The sequence below is a fragment of the Schistocerca americana genome, chromosome X, assembly GCF_021461395.2.
Source record: "Schistocerca americana isolate TAMUIC-IGC-003095 chromosome X, iqSchAmer2.1, whole genome shotgun sequence".
Lineage (NCBI taxonomy): Eukaryota > Metazoa > Arthropoda > Insecta > Orthoptera > Acrididae > Schistocerca > Schistocerca americana.
Genome location: NC_060130.1, coordinates 445,346,688 through 445,359,004, shown reverse-complemented (window position 1 = coordinate 445,359,004; position 12,317 = coordinate 445,346,688). Strand labels below are relative to the sequence as shown.

General features: G+C 39.5%; 1 protein-coding gene across 1 annotated transcript in view; it reads right to left on the bottom strand.

Annotated features, from left to right (window-relative positions):
- Positions 1-12,317, bottom strand: part of LOC124556430 (nipped-B-like protein) — a 395,074-nt gene that overhangs the window by 80,384 nt on the left and 302,373 nt on the right. The window contains exons 13-16 of the mRNA XM_047130386.1: positions 9,818-10,049; positions 3,720-3,955; positions 2,858-3,172; positions 1,713-1,928 (exon numbers count right to left, since the gene is read on the bottom strand). Coding sequence (XP_046986342.1) covers positions 1,713-1,928; positions 2,858-3,172; positions 3,720-3,955; positions 9,818-10,049 — 999 coding nt within the window. The remainder of the gene's footprint in view (positions 1-1,712; positions 1,929-2,857; positions 3,173-3,719; positions 3,956-9,817; positions 10,050-12,317) is intronic.

The following is a 12,317-nucleotide window of genomic DNA, read 5'->3' as shown; positions in this document are numbered from 1 at the left end:
GTAGTGAAGCCAGAATGTCTGTAAACAAGCAAAAGTCTAACATTAAACTGTAATTTACATAAATTACAAATAATGGAAAAGCAAATAATCAGAAAAATATGAGGGGCGATAGAAAACTTTCTGCAGGGTATACATAATGTAGCATGACTCCAATGTAGGTATATAAGCACCGACATGTAGGTAAGGGATTAGTGTGGCATTTGTACACATGGAAATGTGAATTATTGTAGTGCTATTGCCAAATCTGTCTAAATACGAAAAATGTGTTATTCTTTTCTTGAAGACACTGATCGAACTGGGAAGCCAGCCTCATGCAGAAGTTATGCCAACTCAAATTGGAGACACTTGAGCTCCTGCCCTATACTCCTGATCTCACTCCATGCATTCGCGCCCCCTCCCCCCCCCCCCCCACACCTCCCAAAAAAAAAAAAAAAAGGGGGGGGTCCTTGAAGGATCTACAATTCCTGTCAGATGAAGATGTGCAGCAGGCAGTTAAGGCAGTTATGGACTTCTTCACGCAGCAGGATAGTGTTTTACCAAATGTTATGGTATATTCAACCTGATGCATTGGTGGGATGATTGCTCAATGTTCATGGTCATTCTGCCTGGTCGCCATACCAACTGTGGAGTGTATAGTCTTTGAAAAGAAATATTTTGACTGCCTCTTACATTAGCCTCAGAAAGGAACTATGGAAGGTTATAAATTATGAAGTAAAGACGACATTTATCAAAACACGGGAAACATATAAGAAACCATCAGAAAAAGAAGACACTATTTTTATGGACATTTAAACTGAATGCAAAAGAGTAGTTTAACCAAAGAGATCTTCAAATACTCGTGGGATAGGAAGTCAACAACAAGATGAATCCCAGAAGCAAAGAAGGATTTACAAAAAGTAACAGAAAAGCTGAAGAAACAACTGACAGAAAAATGTTGAGGGAAGAAGTATTGAATATGGAAGGATTCCAAGGGAAAGGAAGAAGGATTTAGCATTTAATGTCCTGTTAACATTGATGTCATGAGAGACGGATCGCAAGTTTGGATTAGGGAATGAAGGGGAGGGAATTCAGCCATGCCCTTTTAAAGGAACCATCCTAGCATTTACCTTAACCAATTTAGGGAGATTCTAAGGTAGGAGAGTGAAAAAAAAAGACCCTTGTCTGAAGTGGTCAGAAGACAGACATAAAAAAACAGTTTACAGATGAACGAGTACAGGAAGGAAATAAAACATGAAAGAATAAGGAATTTAAATTAGCACCTTGTCCTTAGTTGACCCATTTGAAAAGAAAAAGAAGTATACAATCCAGTTTTATACATATATTTTGTAATGTGATTGCTTGAACTAAAAGATGAAAGCAAGCTTTTGCCCTAAAACATGCTGCAAAACTCAAATGTCAATATCTGCATATCTTATTGTGCATTCTGTAGAACTTTGAATGCATTATGTTTCAAAATGGCAGTCACTAGAGATAAAAAAAAAACATGTATTTCTGAGTAAATTAAAATGGCAATTTTCAAGGTTTTCTTCCCTTTTTAAATGTGTGTGTTCCCTCTCAGCAATTTCAATGTGCCACTGCAATAATTTCTTTTAAAAGCATCTTTCCCTGCACATGCAAAGAAAATACATGGCACAAAATTTTCAAAATATTTGCAGTAATTTGATTCGTGTGAACAACTAATTGTTGATATATGCAAATTATGCTTCACTTACAAGTAGTTTCCCTAACAAGCTGAGAAGGAGCTCAGTCGCTGGCCACTCAGGTTTGTTGACTGTTGTAAGCAGATCCTGGACAAAATTTTCGAACAATGGTCTGTAGTCAATTTCTTCACTTTTATTTCCACATTTGTTAAGGAAGACAGTAAGGAAATTTGCTGCAGTCCTCATGGCAGTTTCATATTTACTCACAATGAGAACATCACGATCCATCTGGAATCAAACATTTCAGATTCTTAGAAATAAATATATCTACACTGAAATTACTATTCACCATAACAATCACATTAAACAGTGTAGGTAGAAAGAGAAAAATTCAGCACATAAGTTGTCAAAAATTTCACAATGAACATAATTGATCTCATCATTTACAGATTGCTATGTGAGAATGTGAAAAGAACCACTTGCACAACAAAATGAGATGCACACTGTTCGGAGACACAACATAACTTCATTATTTGAAACTAGTTCATCATCAAATACAAATACTGTTAACTAGTTCAATTCCCTGGCAGAAAACTTCGGTGGAGAGAAGTAGAAGAAGTTAGTGTGACATTGCAGAAAGCGCTTAGAAGCAAAGGGAAATTATGTGGCAAACTGAAGTAGGTTTATATGACAGTGAAACCACAAATAAAAGTTACCAAAAATATTTTCTGTGACTAAATGGCCTTCACTTTTTGACTGTATGCCATATTTTATTACATGAAACACTGTTAGATTTCAAAACTGCAAACATGCAATTGATCATGACCAAATTCTCTAGACTGAAACATTGTACTACTATGAGCAAAGTAAGTTTTCCTCACAACTAAAATTTCTGTTACATCCGTAATTCTGGCCCACAAATCTCATTACAATGCTTGGTTTAGTGTGAAAATTTTAAAATATTTTGTGAGTAGAATGTGACAGTTATTTGAAAAGGAAAGAAAATCAAGAGAAATGAATTCCTCTTAACCAACCTCCTTAACCACTAAACAAGTGATTTTTCTGAACAATGCTATGCATGGGCAAGTCTATGGGAAGGTAAAGAAGGTACTGCTTTCACTACAAGATTTGCCATTGTAGCTTCATACACATATCCCATTCTGAACATACTTTGAAACAGTTTAACTTACAGCCCTTAACAACGGAGTTAACCTTACATTCACTATTTTCTCCTTGTTTTCCTCCTCATTTTCCTTTGGATCCTTGTCTTTCTCCTTCTCTTTTTCTTTGTCTTTCTTTTCATCTTTCTTTTCCTCTTTGAATTTATCTTTCTTTTCAGGTTGCTGGAGACGTTCTGGAAGCACTACCACACACTGAATTAGTTGCAGAACTAAAGCAGTCAACATCTGTATGTGTTCCTCTGAATTGAGTCGATATGTCCTTAAGCTACGTTTACTGCTTGGTAGCCTAGCAATTGATGCCAAAATGTCATCAAGCAACAGTCTCCGGTGTTTTTCGTACTTGGTAAAAATCTGTAACATTTTTGAAAATAAACATTTAGAAAAATTAGTGTTGAATAAAGCTCACTTTTAAAAATTAAAGCTGAACTTCCATCTTAGCTCTTTAAGAAGAAATTTTTATACAATATTCTCTTAAAAAATACAGCTCTTACTGAAAAACAATAAAAACCATTAATATAGTTTAGCCTACTTTATCAGTTATCACAGTCTTTTAATTCAAAATACAAGAAATAAGCAGTTTTGTATGACATTGAAAAGAGTAACACTCTAATACGAATTATACAGTGTGGGGCAAAGTATCACAAATTACACCCAACAGAGAAAGAGATAACTAGGTTCTGGAGCACTTAATATGTTTATCTTGTTTCCAACACTCTAATAATAAGAAGACAACATTTACGAACACTTAAGGATATGCACAAACTAGTAACACAAACAGGAGACACCATTCAAGTCTCTCCTACTGTGATGAAAATATGGCTACCATACTTACAATAACACAGATCACTTTTTCATCCTTTTACATTGAAGTATGGCAAAAGGCAAGAAAATTACTCACTGTTGTCACTAGCTTCAGAGCCGAGAGCTGAAGCTCACTGACATTCTCCACAAAGAATGGTGCCACACCCAATGATGATGCATGCAATACAGCTGTATCTGTGAGGACCTGAATATTAAGCAGTTCTGCAAGCAGTCCCACAATTTCATTCAGTTTGTTGTATAAGGTCAAAATGCTTTTCTCACGAACTTCTTTTGCATGTGCACGTTTCTTCCTGGCATTGCCAACATAAATTTCTGAAAATATTTAGAGAAGAAAAATTAATGACATGACATACCATAACCAAAATAAATGACATGTCTAATATTCACACATCAAAGAAAGTTCTGTATCACCCCAGTTCCCAGAACTCCTGAAGACAGACATTGGCTGTGGGTATTGTATCACAGACAAAGACACAGTCCCTTAGACAGTTCAGAGATGTCATTAAACCTGCCCAAAGATGTAAACAACCATGCATGAGCAGTACCTATTAGACGGAGGGGTCTGACAGCTGATCAGTTCCTGACATTCCACCAGCAAGGAGGTACATGGCTTGTGTTGTCTGTAGTTCAACCATGCCTAGACGGTTGATACCACAGTTCGATCACGTCTGCATTTTTACTTTGTGCCAGGAAAGGCGCTCAACAAGGGAAGTGTCCAGGAGTCTTGGAGTGAATCAAAGTGGTGATGTTTGGACATGGAGGAGATACAGAGAGACAGGAACTGTCGACGACATGCCTCACTCTGGCCATACGATGGCTACTACTGCAGTGGATTACCAATACCTATGGATTATGGCTCTGAGGCACCCTGACAGCAATGCCACCATGTCGAATAATCCTTTTTGTGCAGCCACAGGACATTATTTTATGACTCAAACTGTGCGGAATAGGCTGCATGAAGCGCAACTTCACTCCCGATGTCCATGGCGAGGTCCATCCTTGCAACCACGACATCATGTAGCGCAGTACAGATGGGCCCAACAACATGCCGAATGGACCGCTCAGGATTGGCATCACTTTCTCTTCACTGTTGAGTGACGCATATGCCTTCAGCCAGACAATCGTCAGAGACGTGTTTGGAGACAACCCGGTCAGGCTGAACGCCTTAGACACACTGTCCAGTGAGTGCAGCAAGGTGGAGGTTCCCTGCTGTTTTCGGGTGGTATTATGTGGTGCCGATGTACACCACTGGTGGTCATGGAAGGTGCCGTAACAGCTGTACGATTCGTGAACGCCATCCTCCAGCCGATAGGGCAGCCATATCAGCAGCATATTGGCAAGGCATTCATCTTCATGGACAACAATTCATGGCACCATCATGCATATCTTGTAAAATGACTTCCTTCAGGATAACGACATCGCTTGACTCAAGTGGTCACCATGTTCTCCAGATATGAACCCTATCGAACATGCCTGGCATAGATTGAAAAGGGCTGTTTATGGATGACGTGACGCACCAACCACTCTGAGGGATCTACGCCGTATCACCGTTGAGGAGTGGGACAATCTGGACCAACAGTGTCTCGATGAACTTGTGGGTAGCATTGCACGACGAATACAGGCATGCGTCAATGCAAAAGGACATGCTACTGGGTATCAGAGGTACCGGTGCATACAACAATCTGGACCACGACCTCTGAAGGTCTTGCTGTATGGTAGTACAACATGCAATGTGTGGTTTTCACGAGCAATAAAAAGGGTGGAAATGATGTTTATGTTGATCTCCATTCCTATTTTCAGTACATGTTCCAGAACTCTTGGAACTGAGGTGATGCAAAACTTATTTTGTTTGTATTTTAAATTCAGTTGCCACCCCCTTTTTGAGTATGCTGCAGATGTTACACTGGGAAGCCCTTACAAATCCACCATACAGTCCCTGTCTCTCTGCATTTTTGGAGTCTGAAGAAAGACATTCATGACTGTTGATTTGGTTTGGATGGAGAGGTGCAAGCCTGGGTACAATGAAGATTTTGTAGGCAAGCACTGACATTTTTCTATGAAGGTACTGACCATTTTGTCTCACAGGGGATAACTGTATAGCCATTACAGCAATTACTTTTCAAATAATAAACACTTTACTTAAATTTTTTCCATCTGACTTGTTTTCATTTAACTGTCCCTTATAGATTAAACACTGCCCCTACCACACCTTGCTCTTCACTACAACTTGTATTAAATATCTGACCATCACACTTGTAGCATTTGCTGTCTTTACAACACAACCCACAAAGTTATCGCTTCTCCACAATAACTGGACTTTGAGACTGCAGCCTGCTACAACTGACAAAGTTCCTGTAGAAACCCTCTCTCTCTCTCTCTCTCTCTCTCTCTCTCTCTCTCTCTCTCTCTCTCGCCTCGAAATCTAACAATTTTATGGATGTGGCACCTTCCATTATCAACTGTCTCCAATCCTCCACGACATAGCCATCACAGTCTCAGTCATATACACCGTCTCCAGGGAAAAGATAATCTTTAGCCAAAACAATAAAGAAACATGCAGAGGGGAAAGTATTTGTCAGCTTTCACCACAAGCAGCATACCGGATAGAGTTCTTTCACTGAGAGCAGTAAGGCAAACAACACACACGTTCCCAGCCACCACGACAGATCATGTGAGGTGGCGTTGAGTCTATATACAATAGTGGAACAGGACTGCAGTCAACATAATGGTCCTAGTTTATGGGTTATCTTTGGTGTGTTTTTGTTTTGGCTGGCTTTATTAATATGCTTTATTCTGGGCTTGGTATGGATATAGCACTGATAACAGTCTTGCCAAAATATTATTGTTCTTACAGTTGGTGTAAGCATAGCAGACAGCACTACAGTAAGATGGAGTTAACAGAAGCAGAATTACGTAAAGATAAATATCACTTATGCAGCAGCAAGAACAGATTAATTGAAAATTAAAATTCTTTATGCACAGTTACAATAACATTAAAACAACAATTTGACCACTTCACTGGCACTTCCAATCAGAGATTTCCTTACATATGGGTTGGTTCAAATGGCTCTGAGCACTATGGGACTTAACAGCTGAGGTCATCAGTCCCCTAGAACTTAGATGTACTTAAACCCAACTAACCTAAGGACATCACACACATCCATGCCTGAAGCAGGATTCGAACCTGTGACCATAGTGGTCGCACGGTTCCAGACTGAAGCGCCTAGAGCCACTCGGCCACACCAGCTGGCCCTTACATATGGGGCCAGGTGGAAGTCAAAGAATACAAAATCTGGCAAACAGGGTAAGTTTTGTGACAGTTGGGATATTGAATACCTCAATTTTCTTATTGTCATTGCACCTTAGTAAGGAGATTCGTAGCCATGGTGAAATGTATTTTTTATCTATGCTAATACAGAAAGCCTTCCCCCTTTTTTTCCCCCAACAGACTATCATAGTATTTCCCAGTTAGTGTTTTAGCATTTGAAAGGTCATCAATAAGAAGAATCCCTACTGAATCTCATCAAAATCCGATCATAACATTTAAAGGAGATGAAATTTGATGCAAGATCATCAGCTTTAACAGTCTTTCATTTCTATCATGAAATGATGGACCAAAAATTTACAATTTGGAGTTTTCTCATACACTTGATGCATCTGCTATTTCACATATCTTAAGTCAAAAATCTTTTAATACTATTTTGTACACTTTCTCAATGTTTTCAGCTGTGGTTGTAGTTTTCAGATACAATTCATGTGCATCATTTTCAGAAGTAGTAGGGCCACATTTGAATTCAGCCACCCATTTAAGGACTGCTGAAAGTGAATGAGTACACTCCTTACACAGCATGTTACAAAATGATACAAACATCTTTAAGGTGCTGTAGGTGTCTTGAGGAGCTAATTGAGGATGGGGACCTATATCTAGAAATGTCATACAACAACACTGCATAGTGTCAAACATATAGTGATTAACACCAGTCACAAGGCCATCCCTGCAGCAGCAAATATGAGTTTGTATGCTGTGGGATTGAAACTAGAGTGCCTGGCAATGGATCAGCAAGAGTTCAAGATGTCATATGGCATAGAAATCATCCACAACTGTCATGATGTCACTGCAGAGACTCAGTACAATAGAGGTAGAGGCAGCAGCTTACGAGTTCATGTTTGCTGCTGAATGTGTGGTGTAGCCCTATAATTATGACACATTGTAGCAGTATTGAACATCATTGGAATGACATTTCCCTATGTAGGTTTCTACCCTGAATTTGTGCTTTAAGGCATCCTCTACAACCACAGTAAGTTTGTGAGCAGCACTTGTCACATCCTTTATATGCTGGTGTGGAAAACTCAAGGACGAAAATAATTTTCATGTGGCTTGTCACTGCCAAGCAACATAGCTCAATGAAACTAGGGTCATACATAAAAAGAACTGTTGCAGTATAGTACAGAAGGTAACTGAAAGAAATATGCAATGACATTTTTATTCAAGGACAATAAGTACGTTTAAGTGGCCACGATCTGTGATGGTGCCCTGGACATTACAAACGGCAGGCTATCGTTTTTAATAGGGTGTGAGATCACCAAAGAGGGTAATGTATACTGTGCAATATGCTCCCATGCTGGCTGCAAGGTTGGTAAGGAGTTGTTCTGCGTATGGCATTCCACTCCTCCACTAGCATGGTTGACAACTGCTGGAGTGTCATTTGTGCATGTGGCCATGATGCAATAAATCTCCCCAATGCATGCCACACACACTCAATGAGGTCTAAGTCGGGGAACAGGCTGGACAGTCCGTAACACCTGGACCACCAAAATGATCATATTCAACGATGGTGGGACAGCCGGCCGGAGTGGCCCAGCGGTTCTAGGCGCTTCAGTCTGGAACCGCGTGACCGCTACGGTCGCAGGTTCGCATCCTGCCTCGGGTATGAGTGTGTTTGATGTCCCTAGGTTAGTTAGGTTTAAGTAGTTCTAAGTTCTAGGGGACTGATGACCTCAGATGTTAAGTCCCATAGTGCTCAGAGCCATTTGAACCATTTTGATGTTGGGACATATCCTTGTATGGCAAGAGGTGGGAACATGTAATGCATCCAGCAACAATGTGGAATGTGACTTTTTGTGGTCCAGGTGTTATGATGAAGGTAGGCACAAAGTCCCAGGAGCGTACCGATCTTGAAATATTTGACACTGTTTGCTCATTGGTCAGCATTATTATGACACTGTACTCCTTCCCAAGTGCTTCTTTCCAGGGGTCTTTGGCCCTGACACCATTGGTATGGATGACAAAGCAAAATCATGTTGAACAGCACAGGTGGAGGACTTCTTGAAATGAGAGGATATTTGGTGAATGGACTGGCCTGCCCATTACACTAACTTCAATTGCATCAAGCACATGTGGATTGCATTGGGGAGGTGTATAGCAGCACATTATCATGCACCACCAACCATTCTACAGTTTTCAACCACACTGCTGGAGGAATGCAGAGCCCTAAAACAAGAACTCCTTATCTACCTTGGAGCCAGTATGGGAACATATTGCACAGCAAGCACTGCTGTCCATGGTGATGACTCCCCCAATTCAGAACCATGCCCTGAGGATGAAGGGACCACATAAATCCCCTTGAATTCAGTTTTATTACTGTCTTTGAATTAAAGTGTCATCTTTGTACATCTTATTGTAAATTCTTTCAGTTACCATCTGTCCTACACTACAGCTGTTCTTCCTTCGTATGGCCCAAGTTTCATTAAGCTAGGTAACTTGGCACTGACACATCATGCGCAAGTTTTTTTCACCCTTCAGTTTTGCACACCAACATATAATCAGGAACTGAGATTAAATTTCAGTAGGCTATAAAGTGTTCTACACAAAAAATTTTATGATAGCAAAGTATTCCAGTTTATCTATTTCCCTCGCTATTTTGTGATGCCATATGAATAGAACTAACCTGCAGATCGAGTTTATATGTGACTTACATTTTGCACAAGGTGTACCACCATAACAAAAACAAAATTTCATTGATATTACTGCCTTCTCTGCACCTGGCAAAGAACTTGTCACCTTTCTCTTTAATAAAAGTAGTACCATGGAAAATTAATCCAGGAACTTTGGACCAAATTTGCCTTCATAGAATAAATGTACTTCTAAATAGTGTAGTATTTCTTTTCACTTACCTTTAGCCTTTCCCTCCACTCTGTAAACAGGATCAAATGATGGGTAGATAGTATTCTGTAACTGATATTTGGTAAACAAGACTATCCTGTCAATAACATCTTCTAAATATATCCTCTTTGGCATATTTGGGGACGTAAGTATGTTGAGTGAAGTTAGTGAAGCATCCACAGCCCTCATAACACTTTCCATTGTTAGCTCTAACCAAAGTTTGCTTTCATCCTCATCATCATCCTGAAACATTTAAAGCAACAACGTTAAATATATACTTCAGTTAACATGCTCATGCTCTCTCTCTCTCTCTCTCTCTCTCTCTCTCTCTCTCTCTCTCTCTCTCTCTCTCTCTCTCTCTCTCTCTCTCTCTCCCTCCCCCCCCCCCCCCACACACACACATTTTGACAAAAGGAAGCCAGTATGGCACGGTTCTCACTGAGGCGGCAGGCTATGCGATACAATATGCAATACAATTCGTGATATGCTTCAGAAGCAACCCATATAGGTGGTTCACATGAAAGTGTGGTTTAAGTGGCTTCACTGTCTCACACTGTGACAATAACAATTTGACATAAATGTATACTGGTATAGCATTGCCTGGCACAACAGGGACTTCTGGTTGCTCTACGCAATGGTATCATATGATACTAATTTCAAGTCATTAGAAGTGCCCTGAAAAAACTTGTTTCCTGTAAATGAGGCAAAACTACATCCATCTCTCTACTAGATTTCTCAATAAAGCTATTTTTTGCATAAAATAAAAAAACTACAGCTGTTAGGTTTTCATGCGTTCTCCGCTATGCACACACACTCATTCACTTCTAAAGAAACTATTCAGTAAAAAAAATCATTTTTTCTACATTCCCACATCAGAGATTGATAATGAACTTGTTTTCTTTTCACTATTGCCCATAGTTATTGTGATACTTCACAAATAAGTGAACCATCGGGCATATTTTGAACAGTTTGCAGTGAAGAATGTGTAGTCACTATCCAGTTTACCTTTGGTGGGTTTTAGCTCATACATTGTTGAAACATACTGAAACTGTTTTTAGCAATGGAAGGAGAGCTATACCTCTTTCCCTCGTCCACAAAATATGAGAGATATACAGGTGGTTGTCTGCATGCCACACGCAAAGCTATTGCCATCTGTTATGCACAGTACGGAACTGCCTCACATTTCTCTTTTTCATATGATATCAATAAAAGCAAAGGCTGGAAATGAAAAGAACTAATTGAAATAAAATGACACTGGGAGTCATCAGCTAATGCTGACTGGATGTTTTTCTATCTATGCTTCTTCATTTCAGGAAACTTTGCAACAGGTGTAAAACAGATCTGAAAGCTAAATTCAGGTTACTTCTGAATGAGCAGCTGGATGTAGCCGAGGACACTCAAGGTTTGCTTAACATCACGAGCCTCTTCCATTTCTTCAAACACACTGACTGTTCCTACACAGAGTTCTTATGCTGCTAATACAACATCGATGGCGACTGATCTCACTTTGGGCCCGGAATTTCTTCTGAATATTCCTCAGGCTCAGTCACATATTACTTTGTAAAACTAAACAGTTGTAGAAAGACTCATCTAGTTTTATTACTCTGTGACCATTATTTATAAATGTACCACATTCAGAAATGAACCATAGTAGGTGGTCCCACAAAAAATAAACTTTACATGGTAGCATTTTTAACATCGTGCACACTTTCACTAACTTACCTTATTGCAAAGAGTAGCTTCTCAGCAGGAGAAATAGCGAGTCAAAATTTTGTGTCCTGCTCTATCAGAGTAGATGATATTTGGTACTCCAGAAAGTGGAAACCGTCTGGACTCAATCTGTCGTATGTGTGTTCATGCCGAGTGACCTCATGAGAAACCACAGATGAACTATGTTTGATATTTATAGTATTCATAGTAGTTTTTCAGCTTTAAATAATGACCAGCTACAACAATATTCTCTTCCAAAGAGGTGACAATTGCAAGTGAAACTGAGATATGAATCGTGCATCTTGTTGCCTGTTCGTATCACGAGTCGCGTTTACTGCAACCTGTTATACTACATAACTTATCTCCTCATTGAGAACTGTATGTAATTTTCTGTATCATCAGTACAGCAGGAAGTGGGGGTGTGTTTTTCATATTTTTGACAAAGGCCTTGTTGGCTGAAAGTTTATTGTGTGACAGTCTCTTTGCTGTGCCTATCTATGACTCAGCATCTCTACTATATGGTGAGCAGCAACTGTCCTTTTCCTTATACTGATGCAAACTCTGTGTGACATCTATACTTGGTAATGGTTGTGCAGCTGAAAACAGTTTTCTACTAAAGATTACACTCATTAAGCAACTTTTAGTGTTTCTGCAATGAAATTATTTCAGTATCTTGAAGCTAAACAGCAGGATATTATCAGTCGTACTGATTCAATTTAGCAATAACAAAGGTGAGGTGATCACAATCCTCAATGGTGAAGGACCGAGTGGTTGATAGCCATGTCAAAAGAAATAGTTGAC